The sequence below is a fragment of the Hoplias malabaricus genome, chromosome 4, assembly GCF_029633855.1.
Source record: "Hoplias malabaricus isolate fHopMal1 chromosome 4, fHopMal1.hap1, whole genome shotgun sequence".
Lineage (NCBI taxonomy): Eukaryota > Metazoa > Chordata > Actinopteri > Characiformes > Erythrinidae > Hoplias > Hoplias malabaricus.
In genome coordinates, this window is record NC_089803.1 from 8882485 (window position 1) to 8901535 (window position 19051).

The 19051-nt window shown below is 39.6% G+C and overlaps 1 protein-coding gene across 2 annotated transcripts; it reads left to right on the forward strand.

Moving 5' to 3' along the window:
* Positions 1–3133: 3133 nt before the first annotated feature.
* On the forward strand, positions 3134–17566 carry LOC136694121 (major histocompatibility complex class I-related gene protein-like). Of its 2 annotated transcripts, XM_066667507.1 has the most exons (8): positions 3134–3320; positions 6006–6278; positions 6432–6719; positions 9701–9985; positions 11433–11546; positions 12785–12814; positions 13863–13914; positions 15891–17566. In XM_066667507.1, exons 1-7 carry the CDS (start codon positions 3257–3259, stop codon positions 13874–13876), a joined length of 1068 nt encoding a protein of 355 aa, XP_066523604.1. In that variant the 5' UTR covers positions 3134–3256; the 3' UTR covers positions 13877–13914; positions 15891–17566. The 2 variants fall into 2 exon arrangements, with proteins under 2 accessions (XP_066523604.1, XP_066523605.1); XM_066667508.1 differs by lacking the exon at positions 12785–12814.
* The last annotated feature ends 1485 nt before the right edge of the window (positions 17567–19051 follow it).

The window sequence follows — 19051 nt, forward strand, 5'->3', positions numbered from 1 at the left end:
CAGATAAAGTGGCCAGTGAGCGTCAGTAGGAGGGGGGTGGGTGTTTCTAGTGAAATGTTTGTGTAAATAATGATTTATTCTGTTTTCCAGAGGGAGCTCCTCTGAAAATGTGATTGCTTTTACCATGAGCTGAAGCTGCAGAACTTTTTTTACATTGGGGTTAAACACCAGCACTTTCTGAGTCCTGCCCAGTGATTCTGGGTAGGCTCAAGACCCATTGTGACTCTGAACCTGATAAGGGTTACAGACAATTAATGAATGAATGAATGATGGCTTGTGTGACTATAGTCATCTAATGTAAGCCTGTTATTAAGATACATTACTATAAAGTGTCTTTTACAATTTGGCTGTTCTTTAGTTTTTATATATAACTTTCAACATGGCGCCCTCTGTGGCAAACGTGTTTGCTCGCTCTGCTCTTGAATGCCGGCTCTTTATGCTCTCTCTAAAGTGCACAAAGGCCATGCACTGCTAACATATGACAGACAAACGCTGCTCGACATTGCATCTCATAATCACTTTCGTTTTACCGGTTTTATTCCACCGGAGCTACAACACACTGTTCGTCATCACAGCCACCACCACTACTGCCAGGAAAGCCCTGAGACACCGACCTCGAATGAGTATGCTGACACCAGTAGAGCTCTTCGAAGAAGGCGACATAAACGAGGCAAGAGAGGAGGGCTACATGTGAGGCTAAAAGCTCGCGCCAGCCGGCCACCGGTACCCAGCCTCCTGCTAGCTAACGTGCATTCTTTGGACAACAGGCAGGGTGAGTTAAGAGGAAGGATTACAATATAGCGGGAAATTAGAGAGTGCTGCGCTCAAATTTTCACTGAGACCTGGCTCAGAGACAAGGTGCCAGAAAGGGCCATTCAGCTTGAGACTCACTCTGTTCTCCGGGGAGATCGGACGGCAGCCTCTGGTAAGGCTAAAGGGGGAGGTGTCTGTGTGTTTGTGAACAATACATGGTGTGGAGACGTACAGACTGTTTATAGGCAGTTTTAAAATGCCGTCCCTACTATCAAGCACGGGAATTCAATGCTGTGTTTCTAGCCGCTGTTTACATCCCCCCGCAGGCTAACTCTATGGCAGCGCTCGGCAAACTCAATTACATCATCAGCAGGTTAGAGACGGGTCATCCTGATTCCGTCTTTATCACAGCTGGTGACTTCAACCAGTGCAGCATACGGACCGTATTCCCCAAATATTGGCAACATGTGGGCATTCCCACCCGTGACAAGAACACCCTGGATCATGTATACAGCAACTTGCTTGGTGCATACAGGGCTGCCCCCCGCCCCCACTTTGGACACTCAAACCACATCTCCTTATTCCTGTACCCGGCCTAAAGAAAAGAATTAAACAAACAAACCTTGTAACCAAAGCAGTTAAACTATGGACGCCAGAGATTGAGGACATCCTGCAGGACTGTTTTGCTACAACAGATTGGGATGTGTTTAAAGCTGCAACCACTATGGAGGACTATACTGTCAATATACAGGACTGTGCCAAGCATGTGTCTGGTTACATCAGCACTTGTGTGGACAATATCATGCCCACCATACAGGTGAAGATGTTCCCCAACCAGAAGCCCTGGATCAACAGTCAGGTATGACACATGCTGCGGGCTCGCTCTCTGGAAGTACAGACTGAGGAAAGCCATCACAGCAGCCAAGAGGCAGTACAGGGAGAAACTGGACAGCTTCTACTCCACTGCTGACTCCAGGCAGATATGGCAAGGCCTGCAGCATATAACAGACTACAGGACCACCACCCACAGCATCAGCTCCACAGACAGCCTACCGGATGACCTCAACATCTTCTACACTCGCTTCGAGAGCTCCAGCAGCAGCACTAAGAGGCATACACACACCCAGTCCTTAAAAGACCTCTCCTCACCACCTTCAGTATCATCAGGCCAGGTATGAAGAGCTCTGAGAAGGATTAACATTCGCAAAGCGGCAGGACCAGACAACATTCCGGGTCGAGTCCAAGAACCCCCCCCACCTGCCTGAATGACTACAGACCAGTGGCACTCACTCCGATCATTATGAAGTGCTTTGAGAGAGTGGTGCTGACCCACATCCAGCGCAGTAAACCGTCAGGGTTGGCAACAGGACTTCAGCCAGTATCACCACCTACACTGGGGTTCCACAGGGATGTGTCCCCTCCTCTACACCCTGTTCACTCATGACTGTGTCGCCTATCACAAGGACAACATTATCCTCAAGTTCACAAATGACACTGCAGTGATAGGACACATCGTATGGACATTGAACACCATGCAGCTGGTCAAAAAGGCTCAGCAGCGGTTGTATTTCCTGAGGAGGCTGAGAAAATTTGGGATGTCACCCAGAATCCTCAGAAAATTTTATAGCTATGTCATCAAGAGCCTCCTGACCAGCTGTATCACCGTGTGGTACAGCAGCACGACTGTGATGGACCGAAAACTCTTGCAGAGAGTGGTGAAGACTGCTGAGAAGATCACCAAGACTCCACCACCCTCTGTGCAAAGCATCTACCACAAGAGAATCCGCCGGAGAGCTGCCTCCATCCTTAAAGACCCCATCCACCCCCAGCATGGACTGTTCACACTTCCTCCCTCAGGCTGGAGCTACAGAAGTGTCAAATGCAAGACCAGTAGGTTAAATAACTCTTTCTTCCCCACTGCCATTGTATTTTCTCTTCCATTTGGCATTCTTGGTGAGGAGCAAAAGAAATAATTTCATTGTACACGGAACCTGTTCCTTACTGTGCAAATGACAATAAACACTTTGAACTCGAATATGATATCTGCATTTTCCAACTCTTTGCAGGTAGTATGTGTACTTTAAACTGTTTGTATACTTTGTTGAATACAACTGTTGATAAATATATATTTTTAAATTTTGTTGAATATTTTTTACATAATTTTAATTAAGCAATAGATTTACCCATTGCTTGGCCTTGGCTTTGTTTTTTTTTTTATAATACTGTTTCAGATTCTACACAGAAACAACATTTAATGCTTCACATTGCATACTCTCACTGGCTTTCACTTCAGGAAAGGCCGTTACAGGGCGAGTCTGAGCTCTGATTGGGTGAAGGGAGTTGTTATTCAGAGAATACTGAAGTAACAAATGGAGAAACGGGAAAAAAGGGGACTTTCCATTTGTTACTCAGCGGAGATATTCGCCATTAAAGATCAGGATTTATCATCCACGCAAGATCCTCCAGAGCAGTTTATCGTGGGTCTGTAGATGTACAGGTGAAGATGGGGCTTTGTGGTGTGGTGGTGATGCTGTCTCTGTGCGGAGCGCTGACTCCTGCTCTCGGAGGTGAGTGCTCTCTGTTCGGACAGCAGTGTGTTACTGCGCCATCTGCGAAAACGAAAGTAAAAAAACAAACGAGCTCTTATCTCAAATATAAAGTCAAGAATGTGACACAGAGTGAACCACGTCCGACTTTAAAACCAAACACGAGCTGAAAAGTGTCCTGAGCTTAATAGATCCACTTTAATCCGATAGTTTTTATGAGTGTTTTTTTTTCCAAAACGAGTTCGCCATAGAAAAAGTGGCCTCCTTCCCCTAGAATCACTTCTTATTTCATAGGTGCATAGTGTGGTACACACTGAACTGATAGCTTTTGGTTTTATGGACTATTTATTAGAAATGACCATATTATAAAGCAGTAAACTTGAGTCATCATTAAAAACAATGGAAAATTATGGGGATTATGAATATCATTTATTCAAGTAATATATAGTAAAATCACTTCATATTTTATAGGTACATAGTGTGGTACACACTGAACTGATATCTGTTCGTTGTATGGACTTCTTATTAGAAATAACCATTTTATAAAACATCAAACTTGAGCCATCATTAAAAACAATGGAAAATTATGGGGATTTTGAATATCATTTACTCAAAAACTATACAGTAAAATCACTTCATATTTCATAGATACATAGCATGGCAAACACAGAACTGATATCTGTTGGTTGTGTGGACTTCTTATTCAAAATAACTATTTTATAAAGCAGTAAATCTGAATCATGTTCAAAAGCAATGGACAATTATGGGAAGTTTGAATGCTATTTACTCAAAAACTATACAGTAAAAGCACTTCATATTTTATACATAGTAGTAAACCCCGAACTGATATCTGTTGATTGTTTGGACTACTTACTAGAAATGACCAATATATAAACCGCTTAATTGCCGTTACTTTTCCTTTAAAATTAAGGGCTTACTTTCAGGTCTTCACGCTCATTGAGTATTACCGGTCTGTCATTAGTATACGCGCACTAAAATCTGACGTGCGGCTACTTTAACCGTGTTTTCACAAACGGCGGCTGGCTTAACCGCAGTTAGCGCTGGGACCATCCAATGTCCTTTGCTCACTGGACACACTTCATCCTGTTCACAATCAGTTGTGAGAGTGAAAGGAGGGGGAGAGAACCAACCCTGCTGCTAAAATAAACCCTAAAAGGAAACAATGACGTCAGTCAATGATAGACGCTGTAAATATTGTGCATCGGAAATGGGTTTAAAAATCAAATAGCCGCTATTGAAACATTTTCTATCACAGTGAATATAATAATATACTGAATTACTGTCCAGCTCCTCTCCAGATACACCACGACCCTGAACAGGAATATGTGGGTTCTGAATTTGAAAGAGCCTCTGAGCTCTAAAAAAAACACACCTCCATCTCTAAGCCCTGGTGACAGCCTCTTGGACGAAGCTAAAGTCACCTGTTTGAATTTTACAGTCAACCTAAATGTCCAATTAAAATGAACTTAGATTTCGTATTTAAATTTTCAGATTAAAGCTCCACTAGGTATGATTTGGCATTTTTGCTCCTGTGCTCCCCCTACAGGTGCAACATATAATTCATTTTTACAGCACTGTCCTGAAATCAAGGGGGAGGGGGAGGGAGTGGGTTGTTTCTATAACCTCCTCCAAATGTTACATAGTGCAGTTTCTGTAATGCGGAGCCTGGAGTAACAAAAACAGACACTATTCTTCTGGTTACAAATCAGTGGAACATCACAATGGTTATGAAACTGTAATTTTAAGCTAAAAATATTACACAATATTCCTTTAAATGTCTCTCCTAGGGTTCAACATCAGCAGTAGCTAAGACTTCCTGCCAAGCTGTAGCTATAGATATATAAGCACTTTCTCAATTTTAGAAAACTGCGACAGTGCATTAACTGTTTGGGGACAGACAAGGTCAACTTAAATAACATATAAGTCAAAGACTTTACCCCCAAAATTTGTTCATTTCTGCATGCAGCTGATCGTTTAGATTTGTTGTATTTGAACTAACAATATTGCTATAATACTGGGCGCACGGTGGGAACACACCCTGGAGGGGGCACCAGTCCTTCACAGGGCGACACACACTTCCACATTGACTGACATACTCACTCTTTTGAGTCACCAATCCACCTACCAACGTGTGTTTTTGGACCGTGTGAGGAAACCCACGCGGACACAGGGAGAACACACCACACTCCTCACAGACAGTCACCCAGAGGAAACCCACGCAGACACAGAGAGAACACACCACACTCCTCACAGACAGTCAACCGGAGGAAACCCACGCAGACACAGGGAAAACACACCACACTCTTCACAGACAGTCACCCAGAGGAAACCCACGCAGACACAGGGAGAACACACCACACTCTTCACAGACAGTCACCCAGAGGAAACCCACGCAGAGACAGGGAGAACACACCACACTCCTCACAGACAGTCACCCGGAGCGGGACTCAAACCCACCACCTGCAGGTCCCTGGAGCTGTGTGACTGTAACACTGCTGCGCCAAAGTGTCACACTTAAGTGAAATTATATTTCCATCTACGTATGGCCATCTAAAGGACCTCAAATATAACACAGTAAACATGTTTATATATTATAAGATTATATATTAAAACATCTTAGCATGATTCTAAAAATTGCAAAATCAGTGTCCTGTTCCATCATCTATTTCACAATTTCTCTTTCAGATAAACACTCTCTGTTCTACATTTACACGGCCCTCTCCAAAAGTGTGCATCTTCCAGGGATCTATGATTTCACAGCAATGGGTTTACTGGATGACCGAGAGATCGACTACTACAACAGTAAAGATCAGGTGAAGATTCCCAAGCAGGACTGGATGAGAGAGAATATGCAGCCGGATTACTGGGAAAAAGGCACTCAGTCTCGCAAGAGCAAAGAGCAGTGGTTCAAAGTGAGCATGGACATCCTGATGCAGCGGATGAGACACAGTCAAACTGGTTAGTGACTTCTCAGTCATTCATTCATTGTCTGTAACCCTTATCCAGTGCAGGGTCGTGGTGGATCCGGAGCCAAATTGGAATCAAATTGGAACTGGTCTAAACATGAAGGTGACAGAACTCAATTTCAGAACTCATTATTATTTTTTGCAGATCTTCATGTTCTTCAGTGGAGAGTTGGCTGTGAGATTGATGACACAAATGGAGAAATAACATATTTGAGTGGCATTTATGAGTACAGCTATGATGGATCAGAGTTCCTCTCCTTTGATGATGAAAACATGCGCTGGGTCGCTCCGGTTCCAGCTGCTGAGCCGACCAAAAGGAAGTGGGACGATGTGGCGATCCTGAACCAGTACACCAAGGGTTACCTGGAGAAGGAGTGTGTGGACTGGCTCAGCAAGTTCATGGAGTATGTGAAAGAATCATTGAGAACACACAGTGAGTATCTAAAGTTTTAACCTAATAAACAGAAGATTACATTTGTAATCTAAAGTTTTTTTTAAAAAAAAGTTTAATGTATAATGTATATAGGAAGTTTAGATCAAATACCAATAATGAATTCCCACAATTTCACACCTATTGGAGCCTATAATCCACAAGAAGAAAAGTATTAAAATTGTTTAACAGACTAGTGGCTTTTAAAGCGTGCCCTCAGTGTTCTTCAGTTGTTTAACACCAGAAAGACTGAAATTTTTCAGAACCTGAAGACAAGACCACCCCTCTTGCAGCCCATTAGAAGACTATTAGCATCCCTTTCTTGTGTAAATGAGGCAAAGCAGAGAAGGACACGTGAGTTTTCAGAGAAAGAGAGATATAGCTAGAAGTGTATAATTTCATATTTAATAAAGTTTGTATTTTTCTTGTAATTTTGATCCAGGGATATTGGATAATTTCTCTTTTTGAAAAAAGAGCGTGACAGAGAGAGATATTAATCATTAATCATTGATATAGACCATTAATCTATATCAAGATTATTTTTTTGGCTATAGTTTATTATTTTATTATTATTTAAAATAAAGAAAGAAATAAACCTTGCAACAGTGTATAAGGTTTCAGTCAGCACGCTAGAGTTAATAAAAAAAAACTAGATATAATGTGACAAAAAATAAATAACATACTCCAACGAATGACAAAACTGCAGCTTCAGGTGAGTGTCTAGGAAGTCTGTGTTTTAGTGTTTGATGCTGCTTTTTTTTTTTTTTTTTTTTACAGAATAATCCTGTGGGGGAAGAGAGAAATATTAGACAGAGTATTTTGACTATAGTTTATTTTAGAATTAGTTTTCTGATTTCTAGTTTCTTTGTATTTTGGATCTTGATTTACTGGTTGATTTCTCTGCCCTTCGTTGATGAAAATGTCTCCTTTCTTATTGAAATACGCAGAGTCCGCTCTTTGGCTGGCATCGAGTAAACGAGTATTCACCAACGTGCACATATCCTGCCTTTCAAGCACCACACAGTTTCACCATATTATTGCAAGAGCTTATCTCCTCAAAATACCAGCTTTGGACGAGAGAACGTCTAGGAAATGTTTAACTGTTTGGGCGCTGTTTGTATTTTAGGCGTCATGAGCATCAGAGTTTTTTTTTAAACATAAATGCACATAACGGCTAAAATACAAACAACCAACACTTTGGTCCAGTGCTGCATGGTCAACCCTGACTCTTCTCTGAAGCACAGAGCACAGCCTGTCACTCCCCACCCCATCTCCCGCTTACTGCTCCTACTTAGCAAAACAATAGGCACTGTTTAAATAAACAGTGTACATTCCGCCTTGCTCCGGGTGACTGTCTGTGAGGAGTGTGGTGTGTTCTCCCTGTGTCTGCGTGGGTTTCCTCCGGGTGCTCCGGTTTCCTCCCACAGTCCAAAAACACACGTTGGTAGGTGGATTGGCGACTCAAAAGTGTCCGTAGGTGTGAGTGAATGTGTGTGTGTCTGTGTTGCCCTGTGAAGGACTGGCGCCCCCTCCAGGGTGTATTCCCGCCTTGCGCCCGATGATTCCAGGTAGGCTCTGGACCCACCGCGACCCTGACTTGGATAAGCGGTTACAGATAATGAATGAATGAATTCCGCCTTCCCCTAGTGCAGTGCAGTCATCCGCACACATGCTACACATCCACACTACCATCGCAGAACACCCAGAACCAAAGTCCCTGGTGTCAGACTTTGTCAGCTGGTGTGAGCTGAACATCAGTAAGACAAAGGAGATGGTGGTGGAATATTAGACCTGCCCCATCATCAGTCACCAGTGGAATTTAGTGGAAGGAGGAGGTGGTTACAGACACACGTTGTTTCCTCCTAAGGTTTCATCTTTCAGGTTTTCCTTGCCACTGTTGACCCAGGTCTCCCTCACCTGGGGGTTTTCACAGTTCATGTTAAACCTTTGTCTTTACAGGAATTGGGTGAAGCTGCTTTGTGACAACATCCGTTCTAAAAAGCTCTACACAAATAAATTGATTTGATTTGATGACTGACTGGACTGAAGCACCAACACCTGTGCAGTGTTTTTGAAAAGACAGAGCCATCTGTACTTTCTGAGGAAACTCGGGTCCTTCAGGGTGTCCACTAAACCCCTGTGGTCTTTCTACCAGTCTGTTGTTACTAGTGCTATGTTCTGCGCTGTGGTGTGAGGTTATTTCTTCCCACAACAATAAGGCTTTACAACAAGTCTCTCCTTACTGCAGGGACATGACTGATCTCCTGCTGTCTGAACTGTGCTGATCTACACCGTACTGTTACATGTCCAGTGTGTACTGTCATTTATACCATGACCTGATGCACTCATTGTCGCTGCTTTGTGTCTGACTTGCTAATGGTCCACATTATTATTCTGCTCTCTGGACAGACCATTTTTGTCTCTGTGGCTCCTAGTACTAAGAATACATTTACTGACAACTTCACTGCCTCTGAACACCACTAGTAGCTGCCCCTGTGTGTGTCATGTTTACAGAACCCATATGTGTATATAGAACCTCCTCAATTTTATTATATTAAGATTTATGTAACCCACTTCTATATCCCTGCACTATATCTTCTCTTGACACACCCACAGGCAACAACCAATGTGGAGTGACGTAAGCGACATGTCTCCTCTGTTAGTGTGAACATAGGGTCAGACTCCTGTTTAAGGAGGGGCGAGTGGTTGGTTATAGTGTTGTATTTATAGTATTTCAGCTCGTTCATAAAATTGTAATTCAGAGGATCCAAGGGTGGAACAGGGAACCAGGATGCAATGAGTTCTCATGAATCAAAAGAACACAGTATGAATTTATTACTGGGAGTGAAGGAAAATTTGAGACCCCCTGATCCCTCTCCACAGCTTTGTTCCTGCTTCTATATTATGTACTTAAGAGATATATAGATTTATAGATTAATGCTACAAAAACACAAGAAATTCATCATTTTTATTTTCTTTCTCAGCTCCCCCAGACGTTCGTGTGTTTGCAAAGAAATCTTTGTCTGATCCAAAGAAACTGACCTTGACCTGCCTGGTGACTGGCTTCTACCCCAAAGACATGAGACTCAGTGTGAGGAAGTTCCACAATCCACTCCCTGATCATCTACTAACATCCTCAGGAGTCAGACCCAATGGTGATGGAACCTACCAGCTGAGGAAGAGTGTGGACGTCCAGGAGGAAGATAAAGCAGGATATGACTGTTATGTGAATCACGTCACCCTTAAAGAGACAATTATTAAACAATGGGGTAATTATTCTTGATAAATGTTCATAGAATATTTTTAGGCTATGTTTGTCTCTTGACAGCAACTACATAATTTGCATTTATTGGTTCCCAGTTTACTCCTTTCCTTCTTATGTAACCTGTTCTAGAGGGAAAACACAGATATTAGCAGATTTATGTAATATCAATATTAGCAGCTAATAATTAAAAGGCAATTTATAAGCTTGCACCAGCAACATCCTATAAAATAGGTAGAAAAGAACTGTTGCATTCATCCTGGGATATCAACCACATAAAGATACATATCAACGCTGTCCAATTAAAAATATGTATCTCCTAAAATAGCAGCTTTACAGGAGAAGAAAAAACTCCTTAACTTTCAATGGAAGTCAAAGTATAATAATTGAATTGAATTTTTATTTTGGAGCATTTCTATTGGTTCATTAATCATGACATTTTGTGTGAAGGACAGCTGCTGTGTTCAAATGATGTAGTAAATAAAATAAAATCCACAAACGGAGATACAGGTTTTTAATTGGAGAGTGACGATATTCATGATTGAGTTTGTTTTATAGAAGTAGGTTTTCCATCCACTGACTTTCTGCAAACTATGAAAATGCTAATTAAAAAATGTGAATGGGAAAAGCCCAAAATGTAAAAAAGGTTCGTATGAGGTGTAAATGTTAGTAAGTATATTGAAATGCTGAAATCCAAACCTTTTCTAAGCGCGATGGAAAAGGGCTTTTCCAATAAAAGTAGTAGTTTTGGCTGGTTCATACCTATTCTGCATGTGGCTAAGTGTGTGCTATAGCCCCAGACTCTGTGACCATAGACTTTTATGGCTGCAGACTTTTAGTCTACAAAAATGTTTACCTTTTTTTGCACAAAACTTTCCTGAAATATTTGCATGGAAACCCGGTTATTGTCCTGAGTTTATTTTCTCAGCTTTGGTTTAATGACATGTAGGTCATGTTGCTTTAAGTCAGTGGTCAGTTTAAAGCTGTTCTTAATTTAACTTTGTCTTAAATTTGTCCAGTTTTGTTAGCATTCACTACATCTGTAGGTAACCTTTACAAACATGGTTCTGTACTCTGCCAATACAGAGACCTGTAAGTTGAATTTTAATAATGCATACTTTAATAATGCATATAATACTGTGTACTATTTTTAAAGAAGTAGTACATTTATAAGTATGACCCATGTCATAACCTTTAGTGATTCCAGACTGGGAAACCTACATTGTACTGGAGCTGGAAAGACAATAAAAATATTGTAGAAAAGGTTACATTGGTGAGACCCAGAATCTTTGGAGTAGATCTTAATATTCTGTGGGACAGGAGGCAGTGTGTTCAGTGGATACACAAAGCATGGTGGGTATAATATGTAGCAGTAAAGTGGAGGTCATTTGTTCATCCTTGTAAAACACAAACACTGTTTCTCTTATTGTTGTTACTCACATCTCTGTTCACAGACGGGGATTCTTTTGGTGGTTTGGTTGTGATTATTGGAGCAGTGGTTGGAGTGTTGTTGGTCTTGGGGGCTGCAGTAGGACTCATCATTTTCCTTAAAAAGAAGCGCAGAAATGGTGAGTATAAACAAATGATCAGATCAAAGTAGAAGGTGTACTTGTTTAAGCCCTGTCTGGACAGGATTATATTTCCATGGGGTCCTGGGGTAAACCACTGATTTATGGGGTTCCTCTGTAGATTTATTTCCATCCGAATTGACCATGTTTGCGTGTTTCCCCCCGAAGTCCTCCCAAAAATTACAGGCAGAATTATCTATTGTCTTCACTGAACTCAGCAGTCGTCGGGCCGTTTTAATTCTCCAGGCTTCACCTGGGAGAGTGTTATCAGAAGAAAAAATAAATAAAATCAGTGAGAAAAGGGAGATCACGGGCAGAGGAAGAGTGATTATAATTAAAGGCGCGATTATAACAGCAGCTGAAGTTATGTAGTGTTAATTTTATATTCAGATATGCACATTTTCATCAATGTTGTCTACTGCCTGCCTCTGAGTGCACGTCTCAGAATACCTGTCTTGGAGAGTTACAGTATCACTGGGCAGGAAGGCCCATCAGCCCCTCTACTTCCTCCACAAGCTGAGAAGGGCCAACGCTCCAACCCCCATCATCAGTAGCCATCGAGAGCATCCTGCACCACGTCCAGCCACACGACCCTCCAGCACATCATGAGAACGGCTGAGAAGATTGACGGCACCTCTCTCCTCCCTCCATGACATTCACAACACCCGCCTCACTCTGAAAGGCCTCTGCATGGCAGGCGATCCTTACTATCCACTACAGAGCATCTTCAGCCTGCTGCCCTCAGGGAGGAGACTTTGGAGTATCTGGGTTAGAACCAGCAGACTGAGGGAGAGCTCTGTCCACCAGGCTGTCAGGATGCTCAGCTCTCTCCCTGCTCTGCATCCCCTCCCATCAGTACACTAACTCAGGATCTTGACACCATCCATCAATACAGGACTGTTGATTACATCAAGAACTGATTATGCACCCAACATATTTTAAGCAGTTTATTAGCTCATCCAATTCGAACTTCTGTTTACAAATTGCAGTAGCCATAGCTACAGGCCTTATTCTGTTGGGTGCTTATGTCACTTTTTGTTAAAATTTGTTTTATATTTAGATTTCCATTTTAGTTTTCAGTTGCCCTCTGGATACGTGAGGAGGCATGTAAAATGTTTAATACAGATGTCCCCCTGAAAAACTAATCCAATCCCAATGGGGCTTTAGAAAGGATTTTCATTGACTGTTGGTAAACAGTGGGGTTAACATTAGTATTTTTTCCTCTAATTCACCTGCAGACACACCTCCTCAGAACAATCATCAAAACTGTGAGTAACATTGTCTTGTCTGTAAACGCTTATTTGATTTTCTGATTGTAGACTTGTGTGTAATACAGTTTTACATCTTACTCAGTTCCTAAAAAGTGCTGAAAATCCACTCTGTCATGTGCTTCTTCAACAAGTCTTCGCAAATTCAGAATGTTTACATGCACACCAGAGTCTTACCATAAACTTAACACACTGGACCACACCAAGGAGTTCTAAAACAGGCATTAAATATTACATTTACAGCTTTATTCTGAACATTAAACCATGCTGTTTACATGACCATAGACTGGTGAGAGACTGGTGAACTTTATTATTATTATTATCATTATTATTATTATTATTATTATTATTATTATTATTATACTATTGTATCTACAATTAATGTTTTAATTATTTATTTATTTCATGGTTGCTGGTTCTATGCACCATGAAAAAAAAATAACCAGTCATACCTTTGTAAAAAGATGTATTTGACAAGTTAGAGAGTCTCTGAATCACAAAGTTGTCTTGTCTTACAGTGCTTTAGAACCCATCAACTTCTGAAGACTGCAGTTAGGCCCTGCCCACTGTCTCTGATGGATGTTTTTGAAAGATTTAATCATTCCATGTTGAGTAATAGCAGCAGCAATAAAATGAATGCTACATTCGTGATGGACACAGCTGAAGGAGACATTATATATATTTTGGCTGTTTCTTAGTTTTTGTGTTGTTCTAGAACACAGATGAAAAAAACACTGTAATTGCAATAATTTTCTGGGAGAAATACTTCATTTTGAGGAAAAATTTAAGGGTCGCCAACAGTTGGCTGTGTGTGTGTGTGTGTGTGTGTGTGTGTTGCCCTGTGATGGGTTGGTGCCCCTCCAGGGCTTAATATTACCACAGCTTCAGAGAATAGTGTGTCTTCACAGAGAAAAATGAGGATCCTACACTGTCCTGATTGTTGCTCAAATGTTTGTCTGAAAATTAACTTAAATCTTCAGCATTTACATTTTCTTATTGCACTGTATGTTTGTGTTTATCATTGTTGACTTTTCCTGCTGTTTTTCAGACACTTTGATGTAATGGGACAGGAAATGGCACCAACGCGAACGGAAATCATTGTATGTCTCACATTGTTTGATTATGTTTACGTTCTCTTTATTTCATTGATATAAACTTAAGTAGATATTCAGTAGATTTATGAAAATTAATTCCGATTTTAAATTCAAAAGGAAGAAAAATACTTTACTCTTTCTGTTTATTACTTTCCATTTCCATACATATTAGAAAGTACAGAAGCATAAATGTCAATGGAATAACATCTTAATAACCCCTTTCCCACAAACCCCTTCACTCTGGAGTCAGTGTAACATTAAGACGCAAGTAGGACACAGTGTAACATTAGGACACGTAGGACACAGTGTAACATTACGACAAAATTAGGACACAGTGTAACATTAGGACACAAGTAGGACACAGTGTAACGTTAGGACACAAGTAGGACACAGTGTAACATTATGATACAAGTAGGACACAGTGTAATGTTAGGACACAAGTAGGACACAGTGTAACATTAGGACACAAGTAGGACACAGTGTAACGTTAGGACACAAGTAGGACACAGTGTAACATTAGGACACAAGTGGGACACAGTGTAACATTAGGACACAAGTAGGACACAGTGTAACATTAGGACACCAGTAGGACACAGTGTAACGTTAGGACACAAGTAGGACACAGTGTAACATTAGGACACAAGTAGGACACAGTGTAACGTTAGGACACAAGTAGGACACAGTGTAACATTAGGACACAAGTAGGAAACAGTGTAACGTTAGGACACAAGTAGGACACAGTGTAACATTAGGACACAAGTGGGACACAGTGTAACATTAGGACACAAGTAGGACACAGTGTAACATTAGGACACCAGTAGGACACAGTGTAACGTTAGGACACAAGTAGGACACAGTGTAACATTAGGACACAAGTAGGACACAGTGTAACATTAGGACACAAGTAGGACACAGTGTAACATTAGGACACAAGTAGGAAACAGTGTAACGTTAGGACACAAGTAGGACACAGTGTAACATTAGGACACAAGTAGGACACAGTGTAGCGTTAGGACACAAGTAGGACACAGTGTAACATTAGGACACAAGTGGGACACAGTGTAACGTTAGGACACAGTGTAACATTAGGACACATAAAGAAAAGAAACAGGGCATGTCCGGTTCCCAAAATATTCATAACTTTTTAAATGTTGTACAAATCCCACCTACTATTCATATACATGTGGGCAAATTAATAAAACAATAATTAATAAATAAGTACAATAAATCCACCAATCCAGAAACCTCAGGAATCCTGTAGGTAGTCCAAAATACATTTCTGAAATAAAAATATTCGGACACTTTTTTTACTCTGAGAAAACTGACTGATTCTGAACAGTTTGTTCATTAAAGAATAAACTCATTTTAGAAGCACTTGTTCTATCAGTCAGTTTTAAAGATATTCTAAAATAATTTACAGTAAATTCATTTAAATGCAGTTTAATTAGAAAGCATTCAAACATTCTTTTTCAGATCTCAATACAAATTAATGCACAATAATTACATCTGAAAATAACTTTCCAGATGTAGATCTATATTACATTCATTTAACAGGTGAACTTTCAACTCTCATGATCTACACCTTATACGTTACGTAAAAGAACATCATTGTGACATTCAGATGAGAGGCTATTTATTCAGTTGTGTTGCAGGAGCATTTAGGGCATGGATGAAACAGGCAGTAAATATTTATGTCATATTTTTGAAAGCTTATCCAGATCTAGAAATATGAACACTTGTGTTGGCAGCTTTGGAGAATGATCTAATCACACGTCAGTGTGTCTTCACTGAAGAAAATGTCTTTAGAGGGGATCTTTATTCTACAAGACTTTCTAAGATACTGCTTTAAAAATAAACTCAGACATTTAGCATTTACATTTTCTAATTGCACCGTGACACTGAAATAGATTAAGAGTCAAAGATGATGATGATGGTTTTCTAATTGCACTGTATATTTGTTTTTATTTTCTGCTGTTTTCCAGACCCTTTGAGGAGTAACGGGGACAGCAAACGGCAGCAAAGTGATTGTGTCTCATAGTGTTTAATTATCCGTATATTCTCTACATTTCATTAATGTACATATTTGGAATGAATGAAGTTAAATATAAAAGTGCCTTGATTCACAGCTGAAATCCCAAACTAAGACCCTTCATTTTACAAATGATTCATAAAGTGTTAGTGGTCAACTATATCACATACAGAAATGTATTAAACCATGAAGTATTGTCTGATAAAGGACAGGTAGAACTGGGCAGAACCATGCAGAGATTTCTCTACTGTAACCAAAAGTTACCACAACATATCTGTATTATTTAAGGTCACCATGAAGGTTGCAGAAAAAAATGGTAAAATCTAGACACTTTTAGAATTTGTCTGAAACATTCTTGAATAACTTAAAACTTGACCATCCTATTTCTCTAGCATCATCAACAATAACATTTGCAACCCCTCTCACTTTTAAATGAACGGTACAGACTTATTTCCTAATAATCTGGTTTGATTACAATCAGCAGTGCAGTGTTATTTATTTAAATACTCCACCTTTATTGCCACAGGAGATCAGGTAATTATAATGTAGAAGGTCTGCAGAGAACTAGCGGAATGTGTGTGATAAACTACTAGGGTAATACATGAGATAAAGTATTAGCCTACATGATGCTGGTGCGAATAACTGTGTTTTTTGTTTTTTTTAATCTTGATTACTGATGGGTGCCTTGAACACATCACTAACTGGATGGGACACAATTTCTGCAGCTGAATACAGATAAAACTGAGATTATACTATTTGGGAACAGCAGTGAGAGACAGATTGGCTACATATCTGGACTCGAGGGCCCTCAAATCTAAAGAACTGGCTCACAACCTTGGTGTATTAATGGACTCAGATCTCAATTTTAGTCTCGTATTAAAGCGATTACTAGATTAGCATTTTACCATCTAAAGAACATCAGTAAGAGATTTTCTGACAAAAGCAGAGCTGGAGAAACTTATCCCTGCCTTTATTTCTAGCATTGATTACTGTAATGGTCTCTAAATTGGACTTCCACAAAAGACCATTTAACAGCTTCAGCTGATTCAAAATGCAGCTGCCAGAGTTCTCACTAGGAGCAAAAGAAGAGATTACCCCCGCCCCATCCTCAAATCCCTACACTGGAGACCAGTCTGTTACAGAATAGACCCTAAGAACCCTATATATATAGCTATTTTGCTATTCATTTTTTTCAGTGCCTCTTTCAGTTGCATTTAAACAGTAATTATGTGACATAGCCATATTCAATATGTTGTTTTATTTTATAAAGATCCTTTGCTACTCAAATATGTAATCACTTGAGGTTTTCATGCTGACTGATAAATCAATTTTTCTATAAATTTGTCAAAACTTTACCTAGCGCCTGCTTTTTTTCATATTTCTCAATGTATAGCCTTGAAATCATACTTCCACGTCAGATATCTTGACACAGATTGTTAGTGTGAGGTGTCTGTTAGTTGAAAACATAAGCATTTTTGATGCTAATTTATTACTGTGACAAAATAAATTTGTAGCATCAGACGGACATGTTTTTCTTGATATTCTAAGCTCTGGGATGTATGACTGATAAAGCTCTGACAGTCACAGCAGGCCCAGACTTTCAGGAATTTAGTTCAGGGCAAATATGGACAATATCTCAACAAATAAAAAATGTTTTGGTACTTTGGCAGTTTTCTCAGCTGCTGATAATATTTACAATTATTATTATTATTATTATTATTATTATCTTTTAAAAAATGATGAAATAATACTTGTTTATGTAGAAAACACACAATAAATAATTATTTAAGCTTTTTAATTTATATTTGTTGACCTAATGCAGTGTTATTTGATGTGAAACCTACAAAAACCTTGAAAAATATAAATCAATAATAGAAATATGTTTTTGCTGATGACTCATTTTTCTGCCCAGAGACAGCGTGGGTTGACGTCATGTGAGTCAAATCGAAACTGAAAGTAAACACCGTCTTTCTTGTCTCTGCAGCGTCTTCATTTCTGATTATAGCGAATATCATTAGAATCTTTCATGACAAGAACATAACACATAGATTTTAATGGAGCGCCTTGATTTTTAGGTGGTTTTTCACACTGGATTACTCCCAGAGGCTTCACAGCACCGCGATGAGAGTGCTATTTTTAGAAACTGTAGGATCTGCGGTTTCTAACGGTATACGGAGCTCACAGACGCATTCAGACATTCAAGACTTAAAAAGCTGATTATATAAGTTGTGTTTTTTAGGGTTCAAAGAGTTAAGGTGTTATTACTGCTCTATAAATGTCTTAATGGGGTAGGACCAGTGTATTTATCAGATCTGCTACAGAGATACACTCTAAAAAGAACCAACTTAATTGAATTGCTTCAATTGGTAACAAGTAATTCAATTAAGTTTATCCAACTTAATTTTTTAAGTTTTTGAAGGTTGAACTTAAAAAATTAAGTTGGATAAACTTAATTGAATTACTTGTTACCAATTGAAGCAATTCAATTAAGTTGGATCAACTCTTCTCTTTTTAGAGTGTATGAGCTAAGCAGATCTCTCAGATCTTTAGGAACTAGTGCATTAGTCCTGGTCAAAACTAAACATGGAGAAGCAGCGTTTAGCTCCTGTGCTGCCCCCGACTGCAGACATCTAAATCAGGACTGAAAACATTCCTACAGTAAAAATGTGTGAAAATTATACCCTGTTGAAGAAACATGTTCTTCAAGGCTGCAGTGGAGTGGGCTGGTAACAGTTTGATTTAACCCTTATATGGAATATAATATTTTTCAACACTATTACTCCTAACTTCCACAGTAAATAAACATAAATATTATACCCTATGAACCTGAGGACATGTTTTCAGTACAACAGTGGAATTTGCTGTTAACAGTTTGATTTTTAATTTTAATTTCAAGGAAACTGAACTCTATTTTATGGGCCTTTCTGGACCATCAGTTTCTAATTAATCTGTTTTTAATTTTTAATTTTAGTGAATTGTGTGGAATTATGCTTTAAATTTCATCTCTAATGGATTTTCACTGTCTGCACTTTTCAGAAAGTTCCCCCTCTCAGTCTCACACTTTCTACTGTAAACTGAGATGTAGAGGTACACAGGAAATCCTAGTGCAGATGG

Coding starts and splice junctions, on each gene's coding strand:
- LOC136694121 (XM_066667507.1), top strand. CDS start 3,257: ATGGGGCTTTGTGGTGTGGTGGTGATGCTGTCTCTGTGCGGAGCGCTG. Junction 9,986..11,432: donor GACAATTATTAAACAATGGG/GTAATTATTCTT, acceptor CTCTGTTCACAG/ACGGGGATTCTTTTGGTGGT. Junction 11,547..12,784: donor TAAAAAGAAGCGCAGAAATG/GTGAGTATAAAC, acceptor ATTCACCTGCAG/ACACACCTCCTCAGAACAAT.